This window comes from Rhincodon typus, chromosome 12 (genome assembly GCF_021869965.1).
Source record: "Rhincodon typus isolate 14 chromosome 12, sRhiTyp1.1, whole genome shotgun sequence".
NCBI lineage: Eukaryota > Metazoa > Chordata > Chondrichthyes > Orectolobiformes > Rhincodontidae > Rhincodon > Rhincodon typus.
This window is the reverse complement of record NC_063343.1, coordinates 2005248-2018645: the sequence shown is the minus strand read 5'-3', so window position 1 is coordinate 2018645 and position 13398 is coordinate 2005248. Positions and strand designations below refer to the sequence as shown.

At 43.3% G+C, this 13398-nt stretch overlaps 1 protein-coding gene across 1 annotated transcript in view; it reads right to left on the bottom strand.

Moving 5' to 3' along the window:
* Positions 1–347: 347 nt before the first annotated feature.
* Positions 348–13398, bottom strand: part of rmnd5b (required for meiotic nuclear division 5 homolog B) — a 33822-nt gene continuing 20771 nt past the window's right edge. The window contains exons 6-9 of the mRNA XM_020521897.2: positions 11841–12006; positions 6675–6777; positions 4489–4643; positions 348–3765 (exon numbers count right to left, since the gene is read on the bottom strand). Of these exons, the coding sequence (XP_020377486.1) occupies positions 3702–3765; positions 4489–4643; positions 6675–6777; positions 11841–12006 (488 nt within the window). The 3' untranslated portion in view covers positions 348–3701. The remainder of the gene's footprint in view (positions 3766–4488; positions 4644–6674; positions 6778–11840; positions 12007–13398) is intronic.

Sequence of the window (13398 nt, the reverse complement as noted above, 5' to 3'; positions counted from 1 at the left end):
GGGTGGGTCTGGGTGGGATGCTCTTCGGAGGTTTGGTGTGGACTTGATGGGCCAAATGGCCTGTTTCCACACTGTAGGGGTTTTACGTTTCTCTCTCCAACACTGCTGCTGACCTGCTGAATATTTTCACCCTTTTGGTTTTAAATCGGAGATGTATTTCTTCACCTTTGACTTCGGTTTTTATTCTAGCTTTCACACCTCAGAAAAAAAAAGTCACCTGATCAACTGTTTCCTGAAAACCAGGATGTGTCATCCTTTACAGTAAACCTGAATCTTCTGAGACATGAACTGTCATGGAGACATCAATACAATCTCCATCCAAGAAAGACCGAAGAAGCACAACTGGATTGGTTTTGCATTTCCTTTAATATTGTAGGTGCAAAACAGAAAACTATTTCAGTGACAAAAGCATTTCAACATATTTATTAAACATCTGTTCTAAAATAATGTAATAGTTATTTGTTATATAATTTAAAAGTCATGTAACAGTCTAAAATTAATCAGAGTGTTGAACTCTCCAAACTGCTGATTGGCAGGTATTCCATGACCTTTTCTTCGCAATTTTCTGGTCTTGAAGGAGGATAAGTGACAAGCAAGCTCAGAGTTATAAAAACAGCTTCCAGAATGGAGCAAGGTTCCTAAATTCTCATATATCCTCCAAACTAAAACTGTAGCAAGAAAGGATTGGTAAACTATCAGCTTTGCGATAGTATCATTTGCACTCTCCTTCCCAGAAAGAGAATGCAAGGACAGTTTAGAAGTCATGGCCCCGACCTTTTGCATTGTGTGTCATCAGAAAAAGCTATTGTTTATCGTGGGTAAGAAAAACACCATTTTTTTCTAATATCATACTTTGTTTGCAGAACATCTACATTCAACCCAATGCAGGCTAATTTGGGCTACACGTTCTGAATCTGTCATTATTGGCTCTGGAACCTAAAATTACAACATTTTAATACACTTTCAGTGCCTCTACTTTCTGCAATGATGCAAGAATACCTTGTGTTCAGGTTACATTCTTGACTGCAGGGGAACCCTACAGTAGCTGAAACCTTCCATCAAAACGTATGCTACTTGGCTTTACAAAAAAAAACACTAATTTTTTACTTCTGCAGTTTATTTTCTCAGCAGTTTCACTGTGGGAAGAAGAGTGTGAGCCAGTCAGTCAGTTTTTTCTGCAAATGGAAGGACATTACTTTGGATGAAGTCTGTTGGCTAGGCCATTTTTCTTCATCGTGTAGGTGACTTTGGTGGCAGGGAATGTAGCACTGGGATAAGGTGGGAGGGCAGGAACGAGTCCAAATCAGCCCCCTTTACCACCCAAGAAGGCACCTTTAGAATTAGCAGCTGCTAATTCTAGTGGCCACAAGAATGTGCAAGGCTTACAGTGTGGCTAATAGAGACTGACTGACAGAAAGAGTACAGTCTGTTCCACCCAGGTTTCTACAATTGGGAGAGCTTTAGTCTGAGCTGAATTTCAGAAGAAACAATGCCCGAACTTCATGAAATCTGCCAGATTGAACCAGATTTCTTTTACGAATTCTACAGAACCATGAAATGACCTGTTGCCCAGTTGTCTGGGACTTGACACTTGCTTCATTAAAGCATGCTTAGGGTGACTACTTTTAGCTGTAAGCAGTTTGTAATTAAGCAATGACAGGCTCTTTAGGAAAAACAAAAAAAAAAGGTCACCACTGAGATGCCAGTTTTGTTTCAAACTTGGGTCTGTGTGTACCTCCGACCACACAACCTGTAACTAGCAGGAGGTCATGACTGATGTGTTACTGCCACTAATTTGGTACTAGTGCGGGAGGCAATTACAGTGATGTGTCACAGAAAACAAAACATCTGAAAGGCACAATTACAGGGTTATATTAAATACAAGTGAGTATAGGATATTTTCAAAAACGATAAAGCACAATTTGCAATTATAAACAAAAAAGGTCAGTTTTTAAAGTGTTGATTTCTGATGAATATTGATTGACCACTGTGACCTGACTAACTGACCTCCCTCCCATTGGCCATTCTCCCCTGGGCTCGAGACAATAAGTCAGCTACTCTTCAAAACACTGTTTTAAACCCAGTCAATCCCAGAGAGAGTCCAAATAATTAACAGTACATGTTCTTGCTTCAATGTATATTGAATGAATGATGGATTGGGCTGCCACAGAAGCTTGCAAGTTGACATTTTCCGTTTGATTTGCAAAGTCTGAATTGAGAATATTATTGACTGAACCAAAGTGACTGAATCTCGACCCTTCTTGATGTCTCCTGACAGCAGGGATTCTTGGCTAGGGACTGCTTCATGGATATTGACTGCTCTCTGATACCATGCTCAGAGTGAGCCCAAGCAAGTGAGATTTACAAGCCTATCAACTACAGAGGGCGCCCACATCGCTGTCTGGTTTAACATGTGCATAACTTTTTCTACAGAAATCAATGGATAAGGAGTGGACCAAACAAATGATTTCCCCCCTTTTACCCAGCTCAAGTGCACAGTAGTACTGTCCTGGCTAAAACCAGAGTACTTAGCAACAATCACACCTACATTCTGGGGTTTACTGTACAGTTCAGCAGCTCACCACGATAAAACAGGAACTAAATATGTTCGGCGAGTGCTACATTTTAATAGCACTCCATTCTGACATGTTAACTGCCATTATTACAAATAAATCAACTTTTAAAAATGTTTTAGTCTATGATTTTAGACCTAAAGACCAAATCATAATTTGTTGAGGGAGAAGTATCATTTTTGCAGTTCATAAAGTACTAAGATACTGATGTATATGACTAGAGACCATCTGTAAAAAAAATCTCACTGATATAGCTATCAAATACTTATATGATACATAATATTTTTATCTTTTACTGTCTCCCCCTCCCCTTGGTTGCCCCATTTCAGGGAAATGCGAGAAATGGACCAGCCGTAATGTCCCATTCCCCATTAGGAGCTCAATCCCTCCCTTCAGACAAATAACAACACCGTCGTTTTGCATTTCAAGGAGGTTTGCAGATCTGGATATCTGAGCGGTACTGCATTACATTGCTCCCAGAGTGAGTAAAGTACGAGAGGGGTAGTGGAATAGAAATCGGATTGCCATTTGAGAATGGCAACAGTTAAATCTTACTCTAAAAACATACACACCATTGAACTCTGCAATGGTAAACAGTGTCAGTGTAGGCACGGACATGAGTACAGAAGCTCCTGGAGTTCCCCTGGCATATTGTGGAACTACTCCTCAACTCGGGGATCATAATGTGCTGCTACATCAAGTGACAGCAAATGTGTTCTGCAATTGTTGGTAACCCACTGGGTATAGAGGCTGTGCAACTGTGTGCGCGCGTGCGGTGAGGGGGAAAGTAAGGGTGGTGTGGGGGTGATTGTTAGATAGGAGTTCATGACTAAGCCAGGTTCCATATAAGTGCAAACAAAGTAAAAGGTCTTACAAGAGCTGGCGGGGGTTGGGGAAGGAGAAGGAGGCAAAGGGAAGGGGGAGAGGTGGGGAGAGGAAGGAAGAGGAGGGAGGGGAACTATCCAAAAAACAGCCACCAAGCCCACGTTAGCGCAGTCCAGGGCTAATCACAATCACAGCACTTACTTGCCTAGACTGGTCACAATTAGACAGGACTAACCCAGATACACCCTAATACAGCCCATCGCCAAATAAAGGCTCAATATCCACTGGGTGCAAAGTTGGTCTTCAAAAAAAGATCCGTTTTGCATCTGCAGGAGCTTGTTCCATTGGACAATAGGGGCACTTTAACCTGCACAAGGAGAAACGTGTGTAAGAAATGATGCAGGAACAGATCTCATGGCCTTTCGCACTTACATTACCATACCTTTCCTGACTGGGAGGTTAGCAGGCAAGCTCTTCCTGAATCAAGTCCATTCTCCCAATTCATTCGCAGGAGGGCAGCCAACTCCCCTTGTTAACTGAGTGAACCTCTGCTGCCTGAGGTTGATTGTGTGGAGTTTGCACATCTCCCTCTGTCTGCGTGGGTTTCCTCCAAGTGCTCTGGTTTTCTCCCACAGTCCAAAAAGATGTGTAGGTTAGGTGGGCAGGCTGTGCCAAATTGCCCATAGTGCCCAGGGATATGCAGGCTAGGTGGGTTAGCCATGGGAATGCAGGGTTACGGGGATAGGGTCGGGGTGTGGGTTGGGTGAGATGCTCTTTTGATGATTAGAGTGGACTCGATGGGCCGAATGGCCTGCTTCTGCACTAAAAGATCCTACAATTCTACGAAAACATTATCTAGGTACCATCACATTGGAAGAGCCATTGAATTAGAATCAGAATATTGGACCTCTTGGATTAGACTGGTTAGAGATGGCTAACCTTTTCCACTGTACACATTTCCCTCTGTCCTCAAGCCCCAGTTCCATCTATAATCACTCGCAGAGATGCCTAACTTCCACTCAGAGCAGGGAGGATAGTCCCATGACCACATTACCCAGTAACACAGTCAAAGTGTCCACATGCTACTCACTTTCCCCCATTGATCAGTTTGTTTAATGCGTCTCTGGAGATGACATGTCCACAGATCAGCTTCATGGGAGGGTTAGATTCGGTGGCTTGCTGTCGGAGGATGGGGCAGGCAAAGACAGAATGGTACCAGCACTTCTTCCCCAGCTCGATCTCAATCTGAAAGAGACGGAAAAGGTCACCTTCACGCTTTCATTGGCTGCTGTCTCGGGAAGGCAGGGCAGGGCATGAGAAAGTGGACAGTTCTCACATTCAGTTCCTGGGGTGCGATGTGTGCGGCATGGACAAAACTGCATTTGGTGTCGAGTGTCGGGAGAAGGTCAGGGAGTAAACACAGAGGGATGCTACTCCTGATCAATAGCCAGTGGGAGTATATCCACTTTCAATTTTAATTCCTGTCATAATTAAAATTATACAACACTCAATGTCCACAGTCACATATGGTCTTTTAAATATCCAATGAAACTGTTGGCGGCTCTACAAAACTGGAACCAATGATGAGCTGCAATCTTCATGAGAGAAGAAGAAGTTAGGACAAGGAGAGAGAAAGTGGATTTTACCCGAAGAAACTTGGTGCATTTGTCTGCATCTTTGTAATCGCTGCAGATTTTGTAATGTTTCAAATTGCTGTGGAACTTCCATAATTAATTGATGGAAAGAACATCAAACTGGCCACAAACAAAAACAGAAGTTGCTGGAAAAGCTCAGCAGGTCTGGCAGCATCTGTGAAGGAAAAAAACACAGAGTTAACGTTTCGGATCCGGTGACCCTTCCTCAGAACTAAAGCTGCCCAGGGCTATTTTAGGATGTGGCAGTGCTCAGAAACAGAAACATTGTGAAACAATTGATTTAATACTTTCATTCAAAAAACTCAAGGGTGTTTTACCAAGGCAAAATATTGAGAATAAGCAAAGACCAAACTGTAAGATTCAGTGGAGAAAGATTGGTGAAAGAGACATGATCATAAAATCAAATCTAAAAGTAAAAACGCTGACATCATTAATGTTGACCATGACTTATCTTAAAACCCATCTGTTTCACTAGTGTCCTTTCAGGAAGGAAATCTCTATCCTGGACATGCCTGATGTGTGACTCCAGAACCACTGTAATGCAGTTCCCTCTTTACTGCCAGCAGAAATGGTTTAATGAGCTACTGCACTAAAGAAATGTCCATAGCTCATGAAAAATTAAAGAGAAGCTGAAATGTCTCCATCCTCCCTGAGACCCATGGTGAAACCATGTGTAAAGTGTCGCGATTAATTTAACCCTTAGGGCAATTTCAAATTTTGAGGTGGAAAAGGAGATACCAGACACGAAACACAAACAAAACAAAAAAAGGGGAGGGAGAACACATTGGCTATACATGCCTGAGGATTATCTTGCCGTGCAAGATGGAAGGCTACAGAACAACTTCCAAATGTACTAAGTGGCTGCATGACTTTAGAATAAATGCAGAAAATGCAATACTGGTACATTCACACTCAAGCAGCATTTTAGGGTCGAGCACATTGAACAATGACGCAATAGAGGAGTTTTACTGTACCACGGCAGCACATAAACATCTACAAATATGCAAGACTGAACCTAGTCTCGCTCAAGTAGGAGGTGTCTTCTGAGGAAGGGTCACTCAAACTGAAACATTAACTGAGTTCTCTCCACTATTGCTGCCAGACCTGCTGAGCTTTTCCAGTAAGTTCTGTTTTTGTCCCTGATTTACAGCATCCGCAGTTCGTTCAGTTTTTTATTTAAGAGACACCTTTGGTTTGTTTGGACAGAGTAAAGCTCCAATGTTTGCTTATTTCCTTCATACCATATTGTACAGAACTGAACTGCGTTTGTGACTACGCACATATATTTTTACGCATAAAGTATATTTTGAAATTTTTTTTTTTTTTAAAAAGTCCTGGTTTCAGCCAGACACAACAGACTTAAGATACCAACCAGAATACTTCACCTGACGAAGGAGCAGCACTCCGAAAACTTGTGATTTCAAATAAAACCTGTTGGATTATAACCTGGTGTGTGAGATTTCTGACATTGTCCACCCCAGTCTAACACCGGCATCTCCACATGTTGGATTTCAGGAGGTGGTTGGTGTTGAACATATGAAGTCGCCACATACAAACTCATGTGACTCGACTTGATTATGACAATTTATTATTAATAAACACTGGAACGGGCAACACTTACTGGAAGCTCATCCTTCTGGCTCCATATCCCTGTGCATTGCTGCTGCTCAATCACGGCCTTAATATTCAGCAGGACAGGCAATGCCAAGCAACCAGCAGAAAAACTGTGGGTGAAAAGAAAAAGACAGTCAATTCAACAGAAACATACCAGTTGCTTCACTAAGCCACTGTACAAGGACCCAGAAAAATGCAAGGGGATTGCTAAGCAAAACCGGCCTGAAAACGATAACTGGTTTCCCTCCCTCCACAGATGCTGCAGGACCCGAGGAGTATTCTCATTTTGATATGCAGCTGAATGATTGTTCCCCAACGTCGAAAACAGAAATGAAAATATAATAGTTCCATAGTGTTTCCCATCAACAGAAGGAGCAGAGCAGGAGAACAGCTAGAAATGCTGACAGTCTTTTTACTAATTGAGAAGCTTTCGTAGGAAGAATAAGATTAAAAGAAACCTCTTGAGGACAATGGAGTTTTATCTCAAGCTATGTGCTGCGGCACATTTTCTTCACAGTGGAAGGTTGCAGATTGAAATTGTAAGACGAGTTGATCATCGGTTTCACCTCCCCCATGATTATTTCTGATAATCGACTTCCCTTCCTGTGGCTCACTATCGCCTTTTACGGACTGACCACCTCTTCTGGTGTATCATCATAGAATCCCTACAGTGTGGAAGCAGGCTGTTTGGCCCATCAAGTTTACACCCAACCCTTTGAAGAGCATCCCACCCAAAGTCAGCCCCGCTACCCAATCCAGCCATAACACCCGTGGTTTTTACTCTGTGTGCGTAGGGGGGGTTTAAGAGTTTTAACTAGCAGAGATATATGCCAATGGTTCAGAATTGTTCATTTTTGTTAGAATCTTTGTCATTAAGTATAGAAACTTGGGCTGTGCATTCTGTGAACCTAGAATCCTTACAGTGTAGAAGCAGGCCATTTGGGCCATCTGGTCCACACTGACCCTCCAAAGAACATCCCGCCCAGTCCCACCACCCTAGCCCATCACCCTGCATTTCCCATGGCGAACCCATCTAGCCTGCACATCCCTATACACTATGGGGCAATTTAGCACGGCCAATCCGCCTAGTCTGCACATCTTTGGACTGTGGGAGGAAACCGGAGCACCCGGAAGCAGACACGGGGAGAATGTGCAAACTCCACACAGACAGTCACCCAAGGGTGGAATCAAACCAGGTCCCTAGTGCTGTGAAGCAGCAGTGCTAACCACTGAGCCACCATGCTGCCCTGGGTTGAAATTCTAGGTCACCTGGGGAATTCTGCATATTTTAAAAATTACTACCTGTTGTGACAACTCCAGGAATTGCTGGGCTTGATTCGCAGTATACTTGTCCAGTGGGGCGTAACATTTTCCTGCTCTGAGTCTGTAGCCCTTTAGATTATACACTTCAAGTCCACTTCCACGTAGCCTGATCACATATAAAAGGTTTCAGCCTCCACTTTTCAAGCAAGGAGGTCCAGAACCCCAACTCCCTCTCCTTGATTTCCCTCTAACCCTTGGACCAACCTCTTTAAAAATATAATCTCTGCTCTTAATGACCTGTCTGCTCAGGTAAACCACAGCCACTCCACTTGGGTCCCTCGGAATGTTATGCACATCATTTAAACCTTGTTTCAGCCTTCTTTGAATTTTTTTCTAATTTATTCCTACAATCTGTAATGCTGGACTTTTTATTTCTTTATCTTTCTATTTCAAAACCCCTCCCTGCCAAGAACCAGTACTGAAGAAGCTGTATCTAGGTACTTTATACCTGAAATGGCACTATAAGTGGCAACTTGTAAACTTTTCACTGTACTCATTTGACTACATGTGATAGTTAAGCTAATTCAATTCAGTTGACAGGTGGCATGGTGGCTCAGTGGTTAGCACTGCTGCCTCACAGTGCCAAGGACCCGGGTACAATTCCACCCTCGGGCGACTGTCTGCGTGGAGTTTGCACGTTCTCCCGGTGTCTGCGTGGGTTTCCTCCCACAGACCAGACAAGTGCAGGTTAGGTGGATTGGCCATGCTAAATTGTCCCACACAGCATGCAGGGGTGTGTAGGTTAGGTGTATTAGCTACGGGGAATGCAGGGTTACAGGGATAGGGTAGGATGGTCTTGCGGGGGCTGGTGTGGACCCGACGGGCCAAATGGCCTGTTGCCACACTGTAGGGATTCTATGAATCTTCAATTCCCGTTTCCAAGAAAACAAGACCTGGCGTATCCAACCTTTTCTCAAATTGCTGACGTTCTCCTTTCCAGGCAATGTCTCCAGTGTACCTGTTCTAGCACGACCACATCCTTCCTGTAATGCTGTGATCAGAACTGTGTGCAATTTCCAGTTATGTCCTACCCAGCATTTCACACAGGCATAACCTTCCTGTTGCTATATGGTAGCTCTTGGCCAATATTTACCAAAAAAAACCTTGTATCTTCATAACCACATCATCTCCCTCTTCCTGGTAGCTTCAGGCAGTTGAAGCATGCTTTCCAAGGTGCTTCTATTTCTCTATGCTTTACTAATTTTTAAATTGTTTGTCTTGCTTTCCCATCTGCCAATGGAATCATACCCATTAAAACTTCCTCCTGATCTTCCTCTGGTCAAAAGGAAACATTTTCATTATTAAAACGGGCTTCACAACCCAAACCATCTCAGGCTTACACAAGTTTCCTCTCTTCTGTTACAATGAATGGCCTTAAAACAATAGATCCAAGAACTCAAAGTCCAAGTTAACTACACTTTGGGCTGTATTGAAATCTGGCTGCCAACTCTAGGTACCCACTGACCTGGCCAAGATTGTAAACTCTCACCAAACATTGATTCTGCTCAGGACAGCCAATTTAACAAAAGAAACAATGATAATTTACTTTTGGAAACTGTTGAACATAGTGTATGTACTGCATGCAACTCTAACTACAAATAAATGATGGTTTTAAACTATTACTGCTTTCAAAGTAGTAAAGCTGTGTTGAAATTATGTGTCGTTGCTTCATGGTGGATTTAAGAGCAGCTTTTGAAGAAGTCACTGTTGCAGATGAAGGTTTTTAACCGGATGTTAAATAAGTGCCTCCCTGGTCCAGATACCATCTAACCTTCATATACAAATGCTCCTGTTTCAGGGGGCGGGGCATGGTGACTGGCTACCAGATGCCCTTTCTGCAGATCCCAAACTGAATTTACACAATTCAGGTCCATTTCAAACGGAGACCAGCAAAAAAACCCCACCATTTCAAACAAAAGGTGGGACCACTAGGGTCTGGATGTTTCAACGTACCAATGAATAGTTTACTCAGCAAGTCAGTAATGAGCGGGCAGAAGATTGATTACCCAACCATTAGCCCAGAATGGATTGCTGGATAGACGGAAATATCAGGCCAGAATATGGAACATAATTCTATTAATTCAGCATGTAGGTCTGCAACTTGCATAATTGGAGGGTGTTTATAAAAAACGGGGCACAGCATTGCTCATCTGTATCGTCAAAAGCAAAGAGGCAAGGCTGCACTATGCAGTGCATCAGGACATCTGACAATCAATCCACAAGTCACGTCTTCACGTCTCCTGGCTTTTTAGATCCAAGAGCGTATATTGTCTGCAGAATGGCATATCTTCCTGTCATCAGTTAAGGCTGTTGCTCTTCTCAATTAAAACGCTGCAGTGACATAAAAGTGATGTTGTTCTCTCTTGCACAGAGATACCAACACATACATTTAACACTATTGAAAGCAACAAATGCTGGAGATCACAGCGGGTTAGGCAGCATCCATGGAGAGAGAGCAAGCTCATGTATCCAGTCTCGATGAGTCACCTAGACTCGAAAGGTTAGCGTGCTCTCTCTGCACGGATGCTGTCTGACCCGCTGTGATCTCCAGCATTTGTTGCTTTCACTATGGATTCCAGCATCTGCAGTAATTCGCTCCTAAATTTGCTGGGGAGGGACAATATGGGAAATAACTTATAATTACTACAAATTAGCCAAACACAAGGGGAAAAAAAAACAATTATTCAACCCATGGAGGGAAAAAGAACATGAGTCTTAAAAATCAATGCATTGGGTCCAACAACTGGTTTTGGGATGCGGCAGGGGGAGGGGAGATTTTGAAGCTTGTGAAGTTTACATGAGATATGAGATTTCCTCACGCCCCACCCCCATCTCCTACCTACTAACCTCATCCCACCCCCTTGACCTGTCCGTCCTCCCTGGACTGACCTATCTCCTCCCTAACTCCCCACCTACACTCACCTTTACTGGCTCCATCCCCGCCTCTTTGACCTGTCTGTCTCCTCTCAGCCTTCCTGCTCCTCTGATGCTGCTTGGCCTGCTGTGTTCATCCAGCTCTACACCTTGTTATCTCAGATTCTCCAGCATCCGCAGTTCCCACTATCTCATGTAAACAATGGATGTTGATAGACTCATTGGGAGAATGGTGTGTGGAACAAACAAAGCCAATGGTAAGAAATAACTACATTAAACCGGATAAGAGTTAAAACCAATCCTGTCTGTTACTCCTGGGATTCTAAATTCACTGCACAGACCCAGTTATTTACCTCTCTTTCAACAAAAAAGTCAGCTAAAAACACAGCAACACAAAATCTTATTCCTGTAACAATGTTATCCATGTATCAGGGATTGTTCAGTGACACAAACATTGCTTTCTGGTCAAAACAACAACATGTTTAAAAAGTGCTGGGTTCCCTGCAGGTTCCCATTACCAGAGTTGAGACTATTTCGATGAGATTTTGCCCATCAACTCAGTGGGAGCACTCTCCTCAGGATGGTTTAAAGCCAGTTGTACCTCAGGATTTTAATACGGAGCTGGCCGTATCTCCCAGGTAACCGGGTCAATCTCATGATCCTATTCGAGAGACATCAGCACTCTGCTTACTTGACAAGAGAAACTGTTGTTTTATTCCACTGGAATTACGCATCAGTAAATTAAAAAAAAAGCCCCTAGGTTCAATGACAACAAGGTGTAGAGCTGGATGAACACAGCAGGCCAAGCAGCATCAGAGGAGCAGGAAAGCTGACGTTTCGGGTCGGGCTTCAGAAGGGTCATTTAAAATTATTTAACAAGTGTCTGATTTTAAAAAATTTGGCTGTAATGGCAGAAAAACAGGCAGAGTGCACAATGGAAAGGAAAACGCTTCTAGGTCTTTCACGCTGGGCGTACCTGACACTGAGAGGCGACTCGACTGATAGGCCTAGGAGGGCACAGGCATCCCTGGTAAATATGTCACAGATGTCTGCCCATTGATTGGCGTCCAGTAGGTGGAGGTACGGAGAGTTTGCAACGCCATGCCGCAGGTAGACCAGGCTCCCCATCAACACCTGGATGTCTGGAACAACATCTCACTCGTTATCTCTTCGGCAATGCACATTAGGAGAAAACCTAAAGGCTAAAATTCCACGCACGAGAGGCAAAAACAGGCCCCTGCCCCAAGGCAAGGCACTGGAAAACCAGGGGGAATTTAGTGTGGCTGGGTCCCCTCTGCAATTCACAAAGAAAAACCAATTGCAACTGTTATAGAACAGTCAGAAGTCACATGACATCAGGTTATAGGCCAACAGGCTCCTTTGCAAGGTCATTTCAAATAAACCTGTTGGACTATAACCTGGGGTCATGTGACTTCTGACTTTGTCCACCCCAGTCCAACACCGGCCCCCCTACATTATACAAGAAAGCGCAGGTATTGGAATACAGAGAAGAAACACACCCGACCAGAGCAAGATAAATAGCGTCACCCACAAACATTTACAAGTAGCTAGTGATAACATAAAGCAGAAACCAGCTTGTTCCAGAAAACACCTTAGAGTCAAGATGAAACCAGATTTTCCAGTGTCGCTTTGCTGTAACATTACAAACTAAACCTGGCCAATAATTAACTGACAATAGACAGTGCATCAGTGAAGGCAGTAGCAATAAGTAAATTGTTGTATTGTCAACAGGAACCAGAGGAGCAAGTGGGAGTGGAATTCTTTACATCAATATGGGGTTTAAGAGGTCACTGCAATATATCACTGAATTTCAAAAGTGAGGAAATAAAAATGTTACGGAATTAATTTTACATCCTTTATTGTATTTCAAAGTGAATATTCGGAGGATTCACCCGCATGGTATCAGAGGCAGTTATACATGTTAAAAAATAAATTTGTAATCTATACAATAAAATATCAGAGTGGGACAACAACCTAAAATTTACTGGCAGGTATTATTCTGGTATATTTAGCATAGCTCCTGCTGTTCTACTGAGCAGATCTCTTTTTATACTGATGCCCAAATCTCAATAAAAGGAACATTCAGACCAGCAGTTCTCAAACTATCCACAAAACAAAAAAACAGGCTGGCAACTTGGGCAATATGCCCCATTCCCAGGATGCCATGCTCAGGAGTCAGCAATGGATTGGGGGCTAGAAGGTGGTAGCGCAGTGCAGCTGCTACACGGGCAGAGGAGAACAGGCAAGGTTCTCACACGGGTCAGCAGCATACATGGATGGGTGCTGAGACTGCAAAGGAGATCTGCAGATCAAACCACCGCTCCCAGGCTGGAGATGGCAACCACGCAAGTTCAGCCTTGCTCAAGACTAATATCATTTTACAAAAAAATATTTGTCAAGTACCACACACTTAATCCCAAATGGGCACAAAATACAAGTTTGGCCAGCACACCATCTTCCCAGTGACCTGCAGGAGGTGGGTGAATCCATGACTATACTTAAAGAGAGATCCT